Source organism: Dendrobates tinctorius, unplaced genomic scaffold (genome assembly GCF_039654945.1).
Source record: "Dendrobates tinctorius isolate UK_male_01 unplaced genomic scaffold, ASM3965494v1 ptg000211l, whole genome shotgun sequence".
Classification (NCBI taxonomy): Eukaryota; Metazoa; Chordata; class Amphibia; order Anura; family Dendrobatidae; genus Dendrobates; species Dendrobates tinctorius.
This window is the reverse complement of record NW_027361878.1, coordinates 22,927,110-22,950,697: the sequence shown is the minus strand read 5'-3', so window position 1 is coordinate 22,950,697 and position 23,588 is coordinate 22,927,110. Positions and strand designations below refer to the sequence as shown.

General features: G+C 41.4%; 1 protein-coding gene across 4 annotated transcripts in view; it reads left to right on the top strand.

Moving 5' to 3' along the window:
* LOC141058363 (sodium/calcium exchanger 1-like) overlaps positions 1-23,588 on the top strand; it is a 95,117-nt gene that overhangs the window by 2,745 nt on the left and 68,784 nt on the right. For 3 of the 4 annotated variants that reach the window (XM_073554604.1, XM_073554605.1, XM_073554603.1), the window contains exon 2: positions 12,380-14,133. The exons of the other annotated variant lie outside the window; for it this stretch is intronic. In XM_073554604.1, the coding sequence (XP_073410705.1) occupies positions 12,425-14,133 (1,709 nt within the window). In that variant the 5' untranslated portion in view covers positions 12,380-12,424. The remainder of the gene's footprint in view (positions 1-12,379; positions 14,134-23,588) is intronic. 4 annotated transcript variants of the gene reach the window in all.

The following is a 23,588-nucleotide window of genomic DNA, read 5'->3' as shown; positions in this document are numbered from 1 at the left end:
CTGAACAGAATAAAGCAGGTGTGAACAGACGCAAGCTGCTTTAACTGCATAATATACAAGCAAAAGAATACAGCAGCATTCTGTAAGCGCTAAGATGAATGCAAACCTTGAATATTCCTACTGCATTTCTGCTACACAGAACATACTTATATATGTATATATGTACTTAGTGCATAGATTGACCAATTCATGAGAGCCCACCAGTCATGACAAGGCGTACTTTTCTTTGATGGGACCCTAACCCAATATTTATCAAACATGCTTTCCCCCTGGCTAAAAGCCTGCAAATTTAAAGGGCAGATAGGATACAGAACTAATTAAAAATGGAGTGCTCAGCCACATATGGAGGCAGTTACCACCTCCAATACTACAAAAAACAAAACCAGGGACTAGGTGACACTATATGCACGTGGGTAAAAAACTGGTTTAGGGACACAAAATGAGTCAATGTAAACACCAGCAATGGGTACCACTAGCATCTCTATTTGGCCCCATTCTTATTAATTTCCTTATTAATGACCTTGTGAAGGGAATTGAAAATTAAATGTCAGTGTTTTATGATGGTTCAAAACTTTTTAGGATAAATAAAAAGTCAGCTTCAGTGCATAATATTACAGAGGGTGGGAGATAGGTAAGCTTGTCGCCTGAGCAAAAATAAGGCGCGCCTGCATGACTGAAAGTCATTGGCTCCCGGGAGGAATAAAGTTCATTTTCTCCCTGGAGCCACGTTTTCACTACAGCGGCCGTGCATCCTTCTAACGTGATTAATCTGTAGATTAAACCCACATCTGTAGGTTAATAGCATTATCCAACATGACAGGTTCCCTTTAATGATGATAAATGGAAAGTAATAAATGGAAATATACTATACAGAAGGACTTGGGGATTATAGATACAAGTAAGCTAAGAAACGGTACTCAATGTCAGGCAGCAGCTGCAAAAGCAAATAAGATATTAGGGTGTATAAGAAATGACGTAAAATCCTGTGATCACAAAGTAATTATTACCCCTCTATAAATCCGGTTTTGGGCTTTACATTTTAAAGATTATATTGGAATGCTAGAGTTAGCTCAAACACGGGGAACTAGGTTATTATATGGGAAGGAATGTCTCTTATAGAGGCTAGAAAAGTTGGACTTGTTTAGCTTAGAAGAATGACACCTCAGAGGAGATATCATTGACATGTTGGGTGGTCAATACAAATGACTGACATGTACTTTATTACTTCTAAGGACCCTAACCAGGACATTTATTAAATAAGGGGGAAATGTTATTCCAGCATCTAAGTAGGAAAGGGTTCTTTACAGTTAGAGCACTCAGCCCATGCAATGCCTAGCCACAAGAGGTAGTAATGCAGACACTATATTAAAGGGTTGAATGCTTAACCAAAGGTATTATGGGTTATAAATTTACTAATAAATAATCTATAATTGAACAAGACAGGCAGTACTTGATAGACCTGTGACTTTTTTCTACCTAAGTAAGCATATGTTACTATAGATTAATTGCTGGGGTCCCAGCAAGGAGACACTTTGTGCTCAGCTATTTATTGAGGGACCTTTCTAACAATTGGGGATTTTACAGAGCGGAGAACCCTTTTAAAGGGAATCTGTCACCAGATTTTTTCAACCTAATTTGAAAGCAGCATAATATAGACGCAGCGAACCTGATTCAAGCTATGTGTTACTTACTGGGCTGCTCAGTGTAGTTTTCATAAAATCACTCTTTTATCAGCAGGATATTATCACTGGAGGAATACTTGATCTGCTGCCAGGTAGTCCAGCCACGCCCCCATCACTAATTGGCTGCTTTCTGCCTTTGCACAGTGTTCACAAAAACTCCCAATCAGTGGTGTGGGTGGAGTTATACAGAGCTCAGCATTCAGAGAACAGATATACAGCAGAGAAAACAGGTTTTTTGGTTTTTTTTTGTAAAATTGCAGCACCCAGTAAAGTAAGTGATACATCTCTGGAATCAGCATCTCTGCCCCTATATCATGCTGCTCTCAGATACTGTAGAAAAACATGGTGGCACATTCTCTTTAAGAATGGTTACTTATGCTGCAGAGTAGCAAGGTTTCTTTCACTGGGAGCAAGGCATCAATTTTAATGGCAGTAATATAAAAAAGTTTGTAGATACAGCTCACCTCATTCAATATACAGTATGTACTGTATATTGTTCAGCCTGGTTTCCTGAGCAATCCACTCCACTATGGATAGATAAAACTTGTGAGGTATCAAGCAGCTTTCTTCAATGTTTTCAAGAGTTTTTTCAATCCAGCAAAGTGAATTAAAAGCAAAAATACTTTGTTATGACTTAATTAGAATAGTAGCATGACCACTTGCACTGGCCCACAGGACCAAAAAGAGAATCCTCCGGTGGGCCACCACCCTCTTATATGAGCAGTCTTTGGCACTATATACTTGAATCACTATGTACAGACAAAGGCGGCATCTTACTCATTTAACAACATTGTTATGTAAATTCGTGATTAACGATAAGGTCACATTTGCATATAGCTGAAAACTGGGGCCATGGAGATGGTTACTGGTGGGCCTTTGGCAGTCCAGTCCGACATAGATCATGGGCATAATACTTTGTTATTAAGTTGCTGTCAGTGTTTGATGTCATGGGCTTTATGTGTCTTTATGCTGGTAGTTTTGTCCTTTTTTGAACTATATTTATGAATTCAGTGTCGGACTGGGATGCCAAGGACCCACCAGTAACCATCTCTAGGGCCCCACTTTTCAGTTTCATACAAATGTGACATCCTGAATCACAAATTTATATAACAATGAACGGGGCAGATTGTTACATGATTAAGATGTCGCCTTTGTCTGTACATAGTGATTCAAGTATATTGTGCCAAGTACAGCTCATATAAGAGGGTGGTGGCCCACCGGAGGATTCTCCTGCTCTTATGTGGGCCAGTCCGACCGTGTCTACGATTAAGAAGTCAGCTAGACTGGAAACGCGTCACATATATTTTTACTGCCCATGCTATTATATTAATGAAGTCTTAATACAGTATTTTTGCTTTTAGTTTTTTCAGTTTTATTAGCCGAAACTAGGAAATTGTCTGCTATCTGCTGTCTCAATATACAGTAAAAATGAGTATTTTGTGGGTGTTGTTACCTCATGTGGGTGACCGTCTACCCGACTGTGAACAACATGGGTCAGAGGTAACATTATATAGACATTTTTAGTGCCTAGTATATTAACTGCACAGTAATCTGCCATTGATAAGCACACTGCAGCCTCACTGCCAGGTTCTGTCACATTATAGTGAAGAGATTTAGCGCACGCCAGTTTTGTATGCTAGCATTAAATATACAGCTGCACAAAAGCTCCCGCCATACAAATGAATGGCGAACTGCTGGGAAGTGACAGGGATGCAGCAAAAAAGGAAAGAGCAGCGTTTTAAATCATGTAGCATCTGGGAAGAGCAGGAAAAGGACTTATGTGAAAACCTTCTCCGCAGGACTCAATGTTATCTCAGCCACCCGTGTCACATAGTGCTTAATCGCTCTCGCTGGCTATTTTTTTTTTAGGCTATGTGCACACGTTGCGGATTCACCTGCGGGTTTTTCCGCGCGGATCAGCAGGTAAAACCGTGGGTAAAGTGACCTGCGGTTTTCCTGCGGATTAGCCTGCGGTTTTGCCCTGCGGTTTCACACCTCTACTATGTTAAAGGTGTGAAACCGCTGCGGAATCCACCCAAACAATTGACATGCTGCGGTTTGTAAACCACAGCAAAACCGCGCGGAAAAAAACCGCAGCGTGAGCACAGCAGATTTGAAATGCCATGGGCTAACATGGTACTGTACCATGTCTGCGGAACTGCTGCGTTTCCGCAGGGCCAGAATCCGCAACGTGTGCACATAGCCTAAGGAGAATCACATGAACTATCAAAGCTAAAACAATGCCGCAGTACAAGAACCAAAAAAACCCCCAAAATATTACCTCTGGTTTCAGGATGCCGTCTTTATGGCTATGTTCACATTCAGTTTGCAATTTTTATTTCTAAAATTTTAGCCAAAATTTTGGACAGATCCAATTTTGGCATGCCGATGGATGATGATATAGTTGTATTATAATCCGCCAAAAATAGTTGTAGTAATGGGCAGTATCTGTCACATTCGTGCAATGCGCCATGTTATAGCAGCCTGCTAATGAATAAGTGATGCGTTTTATCGGAGCCACTTTACCTAATACGTTCGCTAATCTGTAATGTATACCATTTATACTAATCTCCTGTGTAGTAGGGGAGCATTAACCAGACGCCGGTACTTTACATAAGTATTATTTGATTATATTTCTTGGCAAACATGGATGAGAGGATACCATCGTAGCAGCCAAACTTTTCCACTAATGGGATCTGCTCCTATTAGCTATTTCCGGAAGACAGGTGTCATACAGTGAGCCGGTATAATATCAACTGTACCAGGAGGGTAGCCTAGAGAAAATTGCATTCTGTAGACAGGGGCTTTTCCAAGTTTATGGCTATTCCCATAATACAGCAGGGGTCAGGGTAAATTAAAGGGGAATATAACACTAGAGTTGCTAACAGAGTATCTTCGATGAGCTCGTATACTATGTTCAAGTCCCGGCGGCTGCATGTCTCATCTGTTTGACAGCCGCAACATATGCAAGGATTGCCTAACAAACAGGAATCCCTGCATGCGTTGCAGCTGTCGAACAGTCACGAGACTTGCTGTCGCGTGGATTCGAACATATTATTCGAGCACGCCGAAGACACTCGGTTAGCACCCAAGTGTGCTTAGATTGCACTTTATGTGACCACGTTCGCTCAACGCACAAATGTGATCTGGCAAAATGTTGGAGCGAGATATCAGAAGATCACATTAGTGAAGTCTAAACTTCAGTATCTGTCAGTTTCCAGTGCTCTTTAGCAATGCTCATAGATTTCCAATGTATCACTAACAAAGGTCTCTATTCCAATCATTAGCGAGATTCCTAACAGGGCCGGCTAAGCTTTATGCGGGCCCTTTAATAACAATATGCACTATTGCACTTTGCAAGCTGTATATTAATAATCAATTATTGGTACATTCTCTGATGGTGTGCACTGCTATATACATGCAAGAGAGCTTTTGCAATACTGATTATTTATTACAAACCAATTATTCATTGTGTGGGCACCTGTGTGTTTTTCAGTATATAGGGATTAATTTATACATGTTGTAGGCTCATTTTTTTAGCCACTTGTATTATTTATAAAAAAAAATCCCTTTATTCCTGAAGTAATTGTTTGTATCACCCGAAATAGTGGAAAAACTGTACTCGTTATGACTTGTGATAGCAGTCTTTTTTTGCATGTGTATCTCCATTGTTCACTTTTTAAAAAAACAAAACAAAAAAAACATGCTTGTTTGAATAAAGATGGATTGCAATTTATTTATATTAGGCGTTTACTTCCATTTTTTGTAGGATTTATTAATATTATAACATTGCAGTGTATTGTAAAAAATGGACCTCAGAGGTATTCAAGTATGGCACCCCTAAATCATACTGTGAAGGGGGGCTAGAGGTGATGGATATCGGAAGGGACACTTTTCCCGGTATACGAGTATGGCCAACTCATGGACCATTGGCACGCCTCAATTGTACTGTCAAAAGGGGGCTAGAGGTGATGGATAACGGAAGGAACACTTTCCCCAGGTATACAAGTATGGCCGACATATGGACCATTGGCACCCCTTAATAATACTGTAAAGGGGGCTAGAGGTGATGGATATCGGAAGGGACACTTTTCCCGGTATACGAGTATGGCCAACTCATGGACTATTGGCACGCCTCAATTGTACTGTCAAAAGGGGGCTAGAGGTGATGGATAACGGAAGGAACACTTTCCCCAGGTATACAAGTATGGCCGACATATGGACCATTGGCACTCCTCAATCATACTGAGAAGAGGTGATGGATATTGGAAGACACACTTTCCCCTCATTTCTAGAATCTTAAATGCTACTGACACGATTCACAGTGACACCTAAGCTAGCATCAATCGCAGTAGTTAGACCCCGGTGCAAGGTGTATAACATAACTGAAACCTGCTGCACCATAAATGCATGCATACATGTACTGTATGTCATCAAACATGTATGGAAAATGTTGTAAATTGAATCCTAGGCAGAGTGGACCCCACAGACACCATGGGACCTTGGAATTGTTCAGGTTAGCCATCCCTGATTCCTACTAACGAGATGAATGTTAAGACTCTCCCTGTTCTGTAAGCAAAACTATGTGGTGCCAAAATAGATTCTATAGACCCTTAATTTTTGATCCTCTTCTTCTGAAAACCGATGATGGTTCAAGCTCAAGGACAGCATCTTCTGACATGTATCTTTGAATTTCCTCTGTAAATTGTTTCTCATCAGCTGACTGCAAAAACGTTTGTAATCTGGAACAATAATGGATTCTCAAGTCTCCAGTGGGAAATTATAATTCCCAGCTACCCTGTATTTCTGCATCCCCTTGTTCGCAGAGAAGGAGATCCTGATAGTAACGTATTAGATAATTACTATTTATGCAGAGCCACATTACAGTATTATGGTAAATTTTCTCAGGATTGAAAATAAAATAAATGGATTCTATGGGCTCATGCACATGACCGTATTTTTGGTTCGAGTGCAATCCGACAAAACATCGATCCATCAAAACATCTCTGGCCAATGATATTCTATGGGACCGGCACATTTCATATTTTTTCTCAGACAGAGTCGATCCAAAGAAAAAATCATAGCATTCCTGTGTTTGATTTGATATTCAGATTGCCCTCAGTCATGCAAGTCAATGAGCCTGGGGAAAACCTCGGGCTGTGCTCAGATGATATCTGACTGTAGTCCGATTTCCACAGACTAAAGGCCCCGTTACACATAACGATGTCCGAGCGAACCCACCAACGATCCGACATGATGGGACATCGTTAGGCTGATCGCTGGTGACCTGTCACAAGACAGCCCCTCCAGCGATCGGGATCAGCGATGCTGGAGAAACCAGCGTCCAGCGTCGCTGATCGCTGGTCTCTCGCTGCCACATGCAGCGAAGCGTGCTGGCCAGCGGGAGACCAGCGATCGAAAAATGGCCCAGGCCGATCAAGGACGACCAGCGATAACCGGCAGGGGGGCCGGTCGCTGATCCCCGTCACACACATTGATATCGCTGGTGAGATCGCTGTTGGGTCACAAAATCAGCGATCTCGCTAGTGAGATCGCTGTGTGTGACGGGGCCTTTACACAGTGGAGAAGATGGAGAATTTTTTTCTCCATCTTCTCTTCATTCAAGAGAATCGGATCACACTACGCTCACGCTCTGATCAGAGTGTTATTTGCATAATTGACCTGATTCTCCAGGGTGGGAGAACATACACTTGTGTGACCCTTGCCTTATGCCCAGTCGTTAATATATAAATTGCCACCAAGTGAAATAATAGCCAATATATTCTAGAATTTTGATATCTGTCCTGAAAATAAAAGAGCTGAATTAATATAAGGTTGGGGGCAGGGTGTCTTCTTTAAATTTCAATGGCAGAATAAGCAGCCATTAAAAGCCCAAATTCTGTATTGAACCCTGAATCTAGAAAACTGTGAGAACATTTCAGCACAATACCCCAGTGTGCATACAGAATATATTATTCAACTCTTATGTGAGGACCAGCCAGATTCCCTGTGCCAAGGGATTATGTCTGCATACTAAGTGCGAAACATGGTGCTCTATATAAAATGCAAGTATTAGTGGAGTAACTGGTCCTCATGACAGGCTCCGCATAGATTTGGACACCAATTACCAGCTAAATGGGTCCCAATGTGAATAAAGGAATAAGGAAATTTAGACCCTTCAGTTCCTTATAAGCACAGACAGGGATGTATTTGTCATGGCCCCTTTTGGCTCTTCTACTGATGAGGGGGAGCACAGATGGGGAATTGCATATCGAAAAGCAATTTTTCATTGAGACAGCACTTCTGGATGGTGTGGAAGAGATTGGTTAGTTTTTGCAATAGTCCAATCCTGGTAATAGGTGCCCTATAAAGAGTGCCTGTCACCATTTCTGCAATTTCTGTATGTTCTCTAGTTTAGACAATACTAATAGTTACTGTTTTGTTTCTTTTAACTGGGTTAACGGTGGTGACAAACTTTTAGAAATCTTTACAGCTACCTATGCAAATTAGTCTTGCAGGAGTCCCGTACTCTGTTTAACATGCATAGCTTGTCACGTTGTTGACTTTTTGCATATTTTGTTTCCCAGGAAGCACAGCATGGCCTATAAGTCTCCCTATGCCAGCCTCCCTATCTGCTCCCCATCTAAGTCCTCTCACTCAGTCACCCAGTCTCCTACTTTACACAGAGAAAGGGCAAGAACTCAGAAACAGCAGTCTGGTAGGTTTGCAGTTGTGCCATACCCCTTCCAATTATGGATAATGGATTGAGCAGTGCTCCGTGAGATGTTCAGAGCTCGGGCTTTTTTTTTTAGAACCTAACACTGCTTTACTCTTCTCGACAACTTTATCCCTGACCTGTCTGGTGTGTTCCTTGCTTTTCATTATGCTGTTTGGTCCACAGTGTGCTTAAATACACCTTTGAGGCCTTCACAGAACAGCTGTAGTTATACTGAGAATAAATTACACAGAGGTAGACTCAACTCACTAATTATGTGACTTCTGGAGGTAATTAGTTACTCAGAATTTTATTTAGGGTTGTCAGGCTACAAATGCACGTCACAATTTTCAGATTTATATTTTAAAATATGAATACTTTTTCAAGGCACTATAGGTGGCATGAAAACTTTTTTGGAAACCAGTTGCCCCTATAAGCCAACTGAAAAGCCTAACTGTTTTGCTTACAGAACTGAGGCAGTTTTCATGTTCATTTTATAGTCAAGAAAATAGTGACAGACTCTCTTAGGCACCATTGGCAATCAGCTGAATGTTGATGGAACACATTTAGAAAGTAGTTATGAACAACGTTAGCAAAATAGAGGTTAACGAAGTAGTTTATATAGACGAGTTGGGAACTAATGACCTGCGTGAGCTTTATTTTTAATGTATTCAGGCTCAGCCTGACTTGATGATGGTGAGATAATTAAATTGGTTGGCCTTGTGTGCCAAAGATAAAGTATAGAGCGCGTCTAGATGTTCTGCTTATGTCAAGAACTTTCTATCAGTTTAATTATGTATGTAGAAGTGTCAGGATGTCTGTAGTATACCAGGCAAGGATAGAGTATTATGTGTCCTTACTTTAAGGGTATGTGCGCACAACGTCTTTTCAGGTGATCAGCTCTGAAACCCGTCTGAAAGTGTTTCCTAAAACCGGTCAAAAGATTTACATCAAAACGACTCGTATTGACATGCTCAGTCTTTTGATCATCATTCAGGTTTCAAAAGACTTTACCATTCTTCTGGTATCTTCCACTTGTAAAACGCCACAAGCTAAATGAAAAAGTCTACAGAGATGCCAAAAAGACAGATGGAAGGCACCTGGCATTTTTTGTAGTGTTCTTCAAAAAAGCAGCAAAAAGTGCCAGTGTTTCCTGCTTAAAAACATTCGGTGAGTTCACCGTTGTGTGCGCATACCCTAACTGTATTGTCTCGTGCTTACTTTATTTGTGGTGGATCTCCACCAGGGTGCTCTGATCCATAACGTGTCCATCTAATTAGTATTTTCTAATGTTGCCTAAACTTTGAGCTAAAAAAAGCCCAGAATATTGATTCAGAATATTAGATTATTCTTTGACATCCATTTCACATTCTTGACTGTGAAAGCATTAGCGGACTCCAAATGCAATTTGCGGCTGTAAAATGTCCCGTATTATTCCATATACACACCTGCAGTAACTGCAGCTAGGGGATTCCGCAAATATGTCATTGTCAGAAATAAGATGTCAGCTATATTGCCGCTCTGAGATGAGGGCTTTTCTCCATCTGTCATTGTTACAGCCTGAACAGTGTCGACCTTCCCGAGAACAACCTGTCCACACATAGACGCAGACTTGCATTATTCAGGATGTACCCCACACCGTAATTGTAAGAGGTGCAATGTTTCTCCTTCAGTTTGTCAGGAAATACACGCAACATAAAATGCCAGTGACAATCAATCATGTAATGTTTTCCCTTTTTTATTGTCAACTCAAAACATGTGCCAAGGCCAATTTGATAAAGAGGAAAAGCAAAAGTGGAGCTCAACTTTTTGATTTTAATATGTGTCTGTCAATGGTTATGAATAACCCAACAGATACATGATAAAATGCTATTTATCTGCAGATAGATTTGTTATCTGCAGGTAAATAGCAGTTACGGTACATTATATTTTACTGGAAGTGCGGCTACAGGGAGAAAATAAAGTTCTATTCTACCTTCAGCTGCCTCCTACCAGTTATCAGGGTGCCATCGGGAGCTGTAACAGTCACTGCTCATTACACAATGAGTGCGCTGCTTTCACTCCACTACCACCTAGATTGACAGACGGCTCTGCAGTATGTGTGTGCACAGCAGGATGTCAGTCAAGGTGCAGGGTGTTAGGAGTGGCGGAAAGCACTAGAAAAAAATAAATAATTAAAGTGCCTTCTCCACTCGGGGTCCACCGTGCGGTGGATGACAAAACCACTGCTGAGAGAGGCAGAGCACTGGAGCGGTAATATGCACAGGGTTCTAACTCACCCAGGTGCAAAAAGGCAAGCTCTGTTAAATTACACAGAGCAGCAGGGAAAATAATACCAAAAGTATCGCTGAGCCTATTAACAGCACAGGATCTCAGCGGCACACGTGCGGTAGCCGCAAACCGGAGTAGTGAAATACAGTCACTACAACCGAGCGGACTTACCGTGTACACGTGTGCTCGGCATCGCAACTGCGCACGCCTGGACAGGCTGCAACCGCAAATATCGCAAGCGCGATGCAGGACGCTAAGCTGCTGGAAAGATGGAGCTTGTGCGCGCTGGGGCTAGCGCAGGTGCTGACAGAATACCACTCACTCACACAGCCGTAATAACCGAGGGAAGGGGTTTCTTAATGAGTCAGTCACCAGACCAAGCATCCGTCACCATACACACAGCAGCAGTATAAAAATACTAGCGCATGGCATAACGGCCATGCGCACTTTTTATAGCATACGGGACCTGCCGGAAATCTCCAGAGCCCTGAGCTAAGCCAATGAAATCAGGAGCAGTACCTGAGCACCTGACTCCTGGACTCCAATGGGAGCTCGTCCCATGGGCATGCTCAGAAGCTGGGAGAAAGGACTTAGCCTCTGGAGACAAATGTGTGAATCTGGATTCCCGCATAGGCATTATAGAACCCAGATTCCTAACACAGGGGAGTGATTGCAACACGATGTAGCGAGAGGTGACCATAACAGTTCCCTGCACAGCCCCGAGGACTGGATGCAAGCGGCTGAAGGGAGAATGTAACTTAATTTTCTTCCTGTAGCCACACTTCCAGTAAACGGAGTAAAACGCTACTGTCCCGTAGTTTACCACTACAAGACAGGTTCCCTTTAAAGCTAGCCTTAGATGTGACCATATATCTCAAGGTATAGTGTGCTCAATCTTTGTTCTGATATTTGGAGTAATGAAGGATTTTTTCCCCTTGGCATCCCCCTTCTTAGTTTTTTTGTCTTTCCTTTGGATCAACGCTAGGAATGTAAGCTGGACCAAATGGATTTGTGTCTTTTCCAGCCTTATAGAATATGTAACTATAGAACCCAAAATAAAATAATCATTATTTGTTTCGTCCATTATAATATTATAGTCGAATACTATTACTGTAAAACTTCTCCAAAATACCATCTCATTGAGAAGACCACACCTTTTTGTAGAACATATTCCCTGTGACTGATTTTTTTGCTCCATCCTATGTTATGTACATCAGCCATCTCTTCTTAGAGGATCATCCACTTAGAAGACCTTTTATGATGTAATCTTGAGTGTTGGTCTCAAAGAGCTGTTGCCCTGTATGCAATCATTTAAATTGTCCAGGGCATTTCTTGAACTATTTTTATCATGTTGATTGATCGTAAAAGAAATTGTATGAGATTGTAAAGACATGGCTGCTTGCTTCCTTTCAGGAACATCACTACACCTATTGGCTATGTCCAATTTTTCCCGTCATCTCTGTATACTGGAAAGTAGATGAACATTTGTGTTGTGGTAGTCCCTGGTAGTCCCTGGCCATGGTCTCAATCGGAGCTGTTTCTGTAAGGAAGTAACCACTTTTTTTTTATCCCATAGAACACATAGTCAAACAACTCATAAATGATTGATAAATATAGGATAGAGAAATATGTTATAGATATTGATAGATGATGATTATCAATATTTTGTTGGTCTGTTGCTATAACCAATATTTTTATGTTTTTTTTATAGGTGATCCAACTAAACCTTGGCCCTCTCTTCCCTTCTTTCTCCATCATGTATTTATTCCTTTTTTCCCTGCTGCTCTTCCCTTCAATACTTGGTGCTTCTACTCCGTCTCCAAATGATTCTACCTGTGCACCAACCCAAAATGAAGTGTGTACAGATGGCGTCTTACTACCTGCATGGCTACCACATCCTCCATCCACTGGGGATCGTGCAGCACGTGCCATCGTCTACTTTGTGGCACTTGTCTACATGTTCTTGGGAATGTCCATCATAGCTGACCGGTTTATGGCATCTATTGAGGTCATCACTTCTCAAGAGCGTCGAATTACATTTCGAAGGCCAAATGGAGAGGTGACAGTGACAAGTGTGCGCCTGTGGAATGAAACTGTTTCAAACCTTACCCTGATGGCACTGGGCTCATCAGCTCCTGAGATTTTGCTTTCCATCATTGAGGTAGTCGGAAGAGGCTTTGAAGCAGGGGACATGGGCCCCAGCACTATCGTTGGCTCAGCTGCTTTTAACATGTTTGTGATTATCGGCATTTGTGTTGCGGTAGTCCCTGATGGTGAGACTCGCCGCATCCGGCACCCACGTGTCTTTGCAGTGACTGCATTTTGGAGTGTCTTTGCTTATGTTTGGCTTTTCCTAATTTTGTCGTGGTCCTCTCCTGGAGAAGTGGAAGTGTGGGAGGCACTACTTACGTTCTTCTTTTTCCCGGTGTGCGTTCTACAGGCCTGGCTGGCAGACAGACGTTTGTTGTTTTACCGTTACGCAGGACGAGGTAAAGGTCGAGCAAAGTATAGAGCTGGCAAAAGCCGAGGTGTTTTGGTTGGTGCAGAAGATACAGGTGGACAAGAAGATGGAGGGGAAATGAGGATGGCTAGTGGTGAAAGAGGTGACGATTTTGAAGAAGAGGAGGAAGAAGAACGGAGAGATATGGCCAGAGTATTTAAAGATATGCGCCAACGTTACCCTGGAAAAGACATGGAACAACTTATGGAGTTAGCAAATTACCAGGCCCTTGTGCAACAGCAAAAAAGCAGAGCATTTTATAGGATCCAGGCTACTAGGATGATGATTGGAGCTGGGAATGTACTAAAGAAGCATGCAGCAGATCAGGCAAGAAGGGCGCTGACAGATGATGTCAACAAAGACGGAGAGGGGGGAGGTAGAGGAGAGGAAGAGGAACCCTGGACGGAAGTAGAATTTGAACACACACACTACCAATGCTTTGAAAATTGTGGAACCGTTAGTGTGTGGGTATTGTGCAAGAGGGCAGAAGGTGAAGGGTCAGTCCAGGTAGACTATAGGACTGAGGATGGAACAGCCAATGCTGGCTCAGATTATGAGCTGGCAGAAGGAACTCTTATTTTTCAGCCTGGAGAAGGCAAGAAGGAGCTTCGGCTAGGCATAATTGATGATGATGTTTTTGAGGAAGATGAACATTTCTATGTGCAATTAAGCAACCCACGCAGAGCGAGAGGTGTGAGGGACGGACCTGGACGCGTAAGGCTGGGGACAGGGAGGAGAGCCACAGTGACTATATTCGATGATGATCATGCAGGGATCTTTAGCTTCGAGTCAGGCAGTATGAGAGTGAGCGAAAGTGTAGGTACTATGAGGGCCAAAGTTGTAAGGGGGTCTGGAGCAAGGGGAAAAGTTGTAATACCTTATAGAACCAGTGAGGGAACAGCAAAAGCTGGAGAAGACTACCTAGAAGTTGCTGGCAAAGTGGAGTTCCAGAATGATGAGACCTCGTGAGTATTGAAAGTCTATATTTTAGAAATATTAATTCTGAGTTTCCTTTATAAAATGACACGTTGCAGAAAATTGTGAAAAATTGGTTGAGTCACTGCTGGCAATACATGCAAACATTGAAGCCCATTCTTCACAGTTTTCACTAAATATAAATAAAGTGAATGTATTGATGTGTATGGTGAGTCGCATTATGTATTTCTCATACAAGCGGCAGGGTAGACTATCGGAAAACCTGTCATCTATCAAACTTGCAGGAATTAAGATTACAATGGTGATTTTAATGGGAATCTGTCAACAGTTCTTTTCTATCTCATCTGAGAGCAGCACAATGTAGGGAAAGAGACCCTGATTCCAGTGATGTATCACTTAGTTTACTGGGTGCCATGGTTGTGCTACAATCAGAGTTTTATCAGCTGTAGATGTAACAGAGTTCAGAAAGCTGAGCCCATCTTCACCATGCATTGGCAGCTTTCTATGTACATTGTATATTGATAATAAGATGCTAATCAGTGCTGGGGTCGGAGTTGAACCAGGAGGAATGGGAGCAGTTAATCCTGTAGTGATCATCTCCTGCTGATAAAACACTGATTATATTTAAACAACAGCACACGGTGTAAAAAGAGACACATTTCTGAAATCAGTATCTCAGCCCCTACCTCAAGCTGTCCTCAGATTACACACAAAATACCTGCTGACAGATTACCCTTTAATATACTAAATTATTATTTTAAATTTAATCAAGGTGTTCTTGCAAGATGTGATAATGGCTGAAAGTATAGATTAATTTAAGAAAGGGGCAGACATCTTCCTTAACACCTTCACGATCTTTGATATAGAATCATAGAATGGTAGAGTTGGATGGGACCCTCCTGGGCCATCTGGTCCAACCCCCTGCTCAAAAGCAGGATTCTCTAAATCATCCCAGACAGATGTCTGTCCAGCCTCTGTTTGAAGACTTCTATTGAAGGAGAACTCACCACCTCTCGTGGCAGCCTGTTCCACTCATTGATCACTCTAACAGATAAGATATAAGTTTACATTTTCTCCTGTTACCCATGTGAAAATGCAAAATTTGGGGCTAAACATTTTTTTTGGAAAAATAAAATTTGTATTTTTTTTTCCTTCCAAATTGCTTTAATTTCTATGGAGCACCTGAAGGGTTCATAAACTTGTTGAATGTGGTTTTGAGCACTTTGAGGGGTGCAGTTTTTAAAATGGTGTCACTTGTGGATATTTTTTTGACATATAGACCCCTTAAAGCCACTTCAAATGGGATGTGGTCCCTAAAAAAATTGGTCTTGTAAATTTTGTTGGAAAAGTAAAAAAAATTGCTGACGAGCTTTAACCCTTCTAACGTCCTAACAAAAAAAAATAATGTTTCAAAAATGATGCTGATATAAAGTAGACATGTGGGAAATGTTATTTATTAATTATTTTTTGTGATATATTTCTCTGATTTAAGGGCATAAGAATTAAAAGATTGAAAATTGCTAAATTTTCAACATTTTTGCCAAAATTTCGATGTTTTCACATTTAAGCGCAAAAAATATTGACCTAAGTGTATCATTAAGATAAAGTACAATGTGTCACAAAAACATTCTCATAATCACTGGGATACGTTGAAGTGTTCCAGAGTTGTTACCGCATAAAGAGACGCTGATCGGAATTGTAAAATTTGGCCTGGTAATGAAGGGGAAAACAGGCTGGGAGTGAAGAGGTTAAATACAATGTTCCCCCATGTAAAATAAGAATAAAAAATATTCACATCCCATTCAGGTGCCATACATGCCTTCACAATGTTATACCACATTAGCACTGCAGCTAAAAGAAGTTGTCCGAGTAGTGGACAACCCCTTTAAGGGCAGTCTCTACAGGATATCTCATGGACATTTCACGGAAAGCTGTTCCAAGCTGATGACTTGTCTGTTTGTTAGGATCATGTGTGTAAGGATGGTAAAAACATACTCACCGGCGCCGTCTTCTCTCAGTTTCTGTTTTCCTCTGAATCATTTGGGATTTTACAAATTTCAATTTTTCCATCATTTTTGAAGGTCTTTTTTCAATTCAGTATGTCACTAAATAACAAGTGGTAACTAATCGTAAAAGCTAAAAATGTCAAAGCAGAGGTCTATTTTTAAAAGTTATAGACACCTTCAGGGGCATTTTTATTTCTACATGTTGCGCAATTCGTGAGCAGCATCAATTTGCAGCTTTTCAGAGAGAATATACTTTAAAGTCAAGGTAGAGCTGTAGACCATAGCCGGTGATTGACACGTCTTTCCCTAGGTACAAGAAAGGGATAGACCTGTCAATCACATGCTGCTGCTCTATGAGACCATGGCTGGCGGCTGAGCCAGAATATTTTCGTCCCTGGCTATAGTTCCCAGCAAGATCTTCAAAATAAATTTTGCTTGAAATTCCACAGCACCTCCAACATTAATATACCTGAATGCAATGCTGCAATTCATGCTGTCTTTGGTTTAGGCTGCATGATTCGCCTGACGATTTTCCTTTAAATGCATTCATTTGGCTAAAAAAAAAATTTTCATTTGATTTCATTAGAAATTTTGCAGTCTGCCTTTTAAAGCCTCTGTTTTGTACTCCCTATTGCTGGCTGCAGAATGAGTTAACTGAGAATCTCTCAGTGAGATTTTTCTAACAGGGGAATTTATAACTTCTGTTTTACTTCTGAACTCCTCTCTGTGGACTTCTGACCACATGGAAATTAAGCTGAACTTTATAGTCATAAATCAGTTGAGAGGAGCTGAGAAGAAGAAAGATAAGAGATTTGTATGCAAGAAATACCTGCATTTAAGAAAAATGGCCCCAAAAGTCTCCATATCGTTTAACTGTAATTGATATTAGCATAACGAATCATTTCTAAATTAAAACATATTTCACTTCATAAATTATCTCTTATGCCACTAACAAGGTTGCTGCAAAAAGATAAAAATTGACAATAATTCTGTAAGCAAAAGAAAAGTAATTACCAAACTTTAGTTACTTTTTTAACTTATATGAAAATCCTGTAGAAAAAGCTGCAGGAAAACCAAATGTGTTTAATATATATTTTTCCCCCAATGCGGTAGAATAGTTTCTTCCTGCACATTACTATACTATACTACTAACTATAGTCTTTCTGTGTCATTAATGTCCACCACTTTCTGCCATTACTAAATGATTATCATGTTTTATATTTCCTGCCATTATAATGAAGCTTCATCCTTGGTTATATAGTCAACAATGAAAGTATCCAACGAGTAATTTATCTTCTTTAAAGGCTCTGTACACCTATGCATAGAATTTTTGTACATTTTAAGTAAAGTTCTTACAGCATTAAAAGAGAGAAAGTATCTACAGTCTCAGGGAGGGCGAGGAAAGCAGGTTATGTGCAAGATACAAAGCAAATTCAGAATAAATAAGTACTGGACAGTGTAACGCCTGTGCCGGTTACTGCTTCAGCCGTTACGCGGTGCCTCACCTTTTTTGCAGATGTTGCTTGACAGCATCATTCCTATTTTATTCCTGAAACTTATGGCTCTGCCAGTCCAGAAGCTATGGAGTGAATCATATTTGGATTTCTAAATGCTGTCAGCCCTGGGTGGGGCTGTTCACTATATAAACCCCTAATAATCCGTTCGCACTGCCAGTCAATATTTGTGCTACCTGACTTTACCTCTGTTTGTGCATCTGTTGTTTCATCCTGTTCCTTGACCTCGGCAAATGTGACCACAGCCTTAACGTAGCAAGGTCCACCCTCCAAATCACACAAATAATAATTAGTGATGAGCAAGCGTGCTCGGTGTTATCCGAGTATCTTGGGCGTGTATGTTCAAGTCACTGCGGCTGCATACAGTCTAACAAACATGAAATCAATCCATGTTGCAGCTAACAGTCACGAATCATACAGCCGCGGGGACTCGAACATATTTGAGTACATCCAAGATACTCAGATAACACCCGGGCATACTCGGATAACACCTTATCCAAGCATGCTTGCTCATCACTAATAATAATGTGCTGTTGATTAATTGTTTTTATGTTTTTAATTGTTTATGAAACAATGTCATAGGCAATGCTGAATGGGTGTGGTTAGGGCGTGGATAAGGGTGTGATTATGGGAGGCATGGTTTAAGAATTGCTGCGGTGCACCGCAGACTTTATCCCCCTTTCCCCTCTTCAAAAGTTGTGAGGTATGTAGCTGATATATGAGAATTGAAAACAGCAGGACCCTGGATACACACAGGCCTCAGTTCCAGCCTGTATTACTGGGAGAGACAATCCCACGATAGAATAATCTGAAACTTGGATCAGACCAGAAACTGCATATCAAGAGGTCGAAAAACGTAGATTGCAGACTGAAACTTACTCATTACTTAATTCATTATCTGCTGGAAATATTTTTTTCTGTTTTTAATTGTTTATAAAACAATGTGATCAGCAATGCTGAATGGGTGTGGTTAGGGGGAGTGGTTTAAAAATTGCTGCCGTGCATGTAGTATTCCGCAAACTTTATCCCCCTTTCCCTTCTTTAAAAGTTGAGGTATGTAGCGGATATATGAGAAGTGAAAATAGAAGGATCATGGTCATGGATATACACGGAACTCACATCCAGCCTGTATTACTGGGAGAGATACTCCCACAATGGAAAAATCTGAAACTTGGATCAGATCACAAACTGCATATCAGGAGGTCTAAAAACGAAGATTGCAGACTGAAACTTAGATAAATTTTATTAACTAAAATTAAATGATTATTCCATGTCATTTGTTCATAGCCTTTAAACTTTTTACTTTTTTATTCTATAGTTCCGAGGAAAAAAAAAATAGCTTTATGAAACCTGTCAATTAGCAGGCTTTCTGTGGGTGGTGAATCTTATGGCTTAAGGGCCTGTCACACTAAGAGATATCGCTAGCAATATCGCTATAACTAGTGACGTTATAGCGATATTGCTAGCGATATCGCTGTGTGTGATACTTACCTACGACCGGCTCCCCCGCTGGTTATCGCTGATCTCGCGAGAACGTTCAGGACTGTTTCTCGTCGTCAGCTTCCTGCGGCGCTTCCTGCTGTGAGGACGAGCGACGCGTGGAGCCGGGCGGGAGGACGCAGGATCGCCTGGTGTGACAGGTAAGTAGCGATCCCCGTCCCCAGCGATGTCGCTAGTGAGACCTGCCTGTGTGGCAGCTCACTAGCGACTACTTAGCGATGTACCAGCGATCCTGACCCCGTCATATCGCTGGTCGGGATCGCTGGTACATCGCTAAATGTGACAGTACCTTTAGATTCTAGTTATGCCTTTAATGGATGTCCGTATCAATTTTGATATTTACATAGGAAATAAAAGATATTTTTTAAACAAGATTACAAAGAAATATCAACTTTTAAGAGTTGGTTTAGTTAGAAATAGGGAATCAATGGGAGCTTTACGCGATTGGACAGATGAAGGTTGCATGCAGACAGATTCGATCATGCGGGGTGTAAGTGATGGAGGTGTTGAGTGTATTGCACAAGGTGAGAAAATATTAATTGCACGCTTCCATAAATGAATTTGCAGTCTGCACGCATGAATACAATGCTAAACAAAAGTGCGGTTAATGAGATCTCCCAAACAGAATGTGCAATGAGGGCATTCATGAACCCAAAGCAATGCTCCAGGCAGCCCGGCGTATGAAGGTCTGCTGGATCATGAGACCCAACTATCTGATAGAGAGAAGGGCGGCGGGCAGGGGGATAACGTCATCATAAATGTCAAATGTGAGGACACACTTAGCAGTCTGCTGTAAACGACCTAAGGGATTTATATTATAAAAGGGTTAATTGAGCCGCACAAATGTATGATAATGCTGAGCGTGCTCGCTCCAAAACCCCTGTTCCTGGAATCGTGCTCTTCGGTTCATTGCAAATCTATATTCATAATTAAAGGCATTAAATAATTGAATTAAATGAACATGCTTTCTTTTTTCTTCCTATTCCTTGCAAAATACTTATCTCGGAGAAGTCTAATTTATTTACTTCAAAGGTGCAACGGGAAGTGACAATGTTGGACGGCCCCTTTAAATACATTTCCTGGTTTTTTATATGGATTAAAAGCTTTTTACAGCCTTCTGTATAATTTCCTATAAATTATTCATACCATGCTAAAAGAGCTAGATATGCTCTTCATAGACTATACTGCAATACTCGAGTCACGGCGGATGTTGCTTGAGTCTTGCAACTGGACTGGAAAATTTGCCGTTAATTCAGACAGTTCAAGTCCTAATTCCAGGTGAGAGGCAACACCTGTACCCCTCATAATTATGCCTCCGAAAATACATAGAGTGATGTCAGCATGCAGAAATAATTCTTACATAATGCAAGCATTGATTTCTAACTGCAAGGATGATAGGCGTAGTGGTGTGACATTAAAGGGGCTGCATCCTCTTCTTTCTTCAGCAGTACACCTCTCCTCTGCAGCGGAGTGGCAGTGCGCTCCTGAAGACTGACATTTCTGGCCGGTGGCATGGCTGAGCCGCTGGTCCGAATCTTGCACTCCCATATACCACTACAGCATAGGAGGAACGCAGAAGGACTGTCCGAATCTATCCAGCTGGTCACAGCAAGCCTCAGAGTAGTGTTTGCAAGCTCTAAATTGTGCACGTTCCTTGCCTAGGAAACCGTCCACCTCTGATAGATTGTAAGGGTGTCTAGGAACCTAGGCAATGAGCTGTACGCATTAGAATCAAAAATTCCTAAAATTCCTCTGCTATTGAGAACTGAGAGAATTTTTATTAAGAGGTAAATTGCAAAGTTACTTGCTTTTAACAGGGATCCAAGAGGTAATGTTTCTCCTTGTGGAGACTGACATGTCAAGCCTGGCATGTCAAGGTGAGGAGACTTAAGCCTTGCAATGCTCCTTGGGGAGATATGCCAATTGTCTATTCAGAAAAGAAGAGGACTTGTACTCTAGCACCACAATTTAGAAGTAGCAATCCTAAAAGTCAATATCGACCCTTTAATGAGCCTTGCCACATGACTAAGATACTGTCTTCCCAAAACTCTGTCTGATGACAAATGCACATCTAGCAAGATGCAGCAGGCCTCCACTAATAAAGGCAAGGGGCAGCACAGGTGCAAACTACTGATAAAAACAGCCACCCCCACACCCGGTATACTATGGAGGGGTTGGCTGCCTAGCAGAAAAAAATTGCACAATGATATGGCTTGCGTAGGACGCCAGTCACACAGGTAAGTGTGATGCAGGATGCAGCTTGGCCTCTTTTTGTTGGCTTGGTCTATTGGGGCATCTGTCACTGTGTGTTGCATATTATAGTGCTGGGCAGCCCGCCTGATAATACAAGGGTGTCATTAATAGGCTGCAAGCCAGGCACATTGCATCACACTTACCTGTGTGACTGGCGTTGTACGCAAGACATATCAATGTGCAATTTTTTTCTACTAGGCAGTCAACCCCTCCATAATATAGTGGGTGTGGAGGTGGTTGTTTTTATCAGTAGTTTGCACCTGTGCTGCCCCTCGCCTTTATTAGTGGATCCCTGCTGCATCCTGCTAGATGTGCATTTGTCATCAGACAGGGTTTTGGGAAGGATGTATCTTATGGTATTTTTTTTTAAATGTTTCTATGTTAGCTGTTTCACATATATAACTCAATCATTTATAATTATATTTACATGATTTTATTTTTACTGACAGCTCAGATGATGAACTAGTAGTAGCTTATTAACTGGGGATATGTTTTCTTTTGACCTAATCGGATTAGCCAGGGATATTAAACCTTGTTTCATTGCTTTTCAACTATAAATTAATAAATCTTACAGAAATAGTTTAATTATAATTACTGTTCTGTTCTCACAAGTGAAGCACAGGTTTCCGGATGTCACGTTGTGACGGTCTTAAGTAGGGGAGAGGAGTCTAAAATCGTCCCTGGAACTGGGACCCTAACTATCCCTGTCTTCGGGGTACTCTTGATGGTAGGAAGGCCTGGGTCTCTAACCTTACTTTGCTCCTGTTAAACCCCAGTCTGTCCCCTCACCCACTCCCACGAGGCATGGAACAGAAATGTAAGGTAAAACAAACACAAAGACAAAACAGGGATAACAGAAAACCTCTATCATACCAAAGCACTGACCAAAAATAGAAAAGAGGATACAGACTGGGAGGAATAAATTACATAGGAATAAGTATAAGGAGATGAACGCACACGTACTACAGCAAACTACAGATCACTACAGTTACAGCTAGACAGCTTAGCACTTAGCACAGGAAGAAGATTCTTTCACCGGCAAGGAAGAAATGTCCAGAGCTAGTATTTTTAGGGAGTAGAGATGATTAGCAGCAGCATCAACTGTATGCACAAAAGCTGAATGTTCCCAGCCAGCATCGAAAGAGTCTTTAACCCCTTCAGCATTGAAGGAAAGGAAATCCATTTAAAATAGGACATGAATCACAGTCTCTAAAGAGGACCTGCGATTCATTACCTGTTGTGACCTTCTAACTCCAGATCTCCCAGGGGAATGTGACATCCTCATGACATCGGGTCAGGAAGCTTCACTTCCACATTCATTCTAACATAGGAGAGCGCGTTCTCCCCTTTGTCTATGTCGGGAATGTATATGAAAGGGCTGTAAGTCTGGCTCCATTCAATAAATAAAGATGAAAATACACAAGAAAACTGAACGCTGAATATCTGTTCAGCAGTCAGCCATCTCTTCCAACTCCTCCATACACACGAACGCTGAGTTTGGCCGATTACTTGTGTTTTCTATGGGGACAGAGGAGAAATCTGCTTCCAGACACTTCTAGAAACTGCTCATCTCCACTGGAAAAAATGGTTCAGACATTGAAATTCCAACTTTTGGAATCTTTCTAGGGCAGAGTCTCAAGATCCTGGTTCAGCCAATTTTTCCTCTAATGTGTATGGGGTCCTTAAGTCTCCTTTTCAATCAGTGTTGATGTAGAGACAGAGAGAAGTGCTGATTTAAAGGGTTTTTCCAGAACGTAACAATCGATGGCCTAATCCACAGCATAGGTCATCAATATGATATTGATGGGGGACCAACACATTGATCAGTCGGAAACTGCTCCAGCAGCAGCTAGAATGAAGAAATATATGGAGCAAAGTAGTGGCTACTGTCAATTACTACACTTTATCTCTCATTGTATTGAAGGGGACTGGCTGTCAAGCTTACTTAATTAGTTCAAGGGGTTGTCCAGGATGACCCTACTGGTTAATTCCCATTCAAGAGCATCGGATATAAAGTTCAGTACTAGGCAGCAGCCACTAAGGAACGCTGCTGTACATCAACTGCCCATTGAGAGTGTTGGGTACTCCCACCTGTTTCATATTGATGACCTATCCTATAGATAGGCCATCAACAGTTGTGTCTTGCACAACCCCATTAAAGGGAATCTGTCAGTATGACAAACCTGCCCACCAATCTCATATATGGGCATG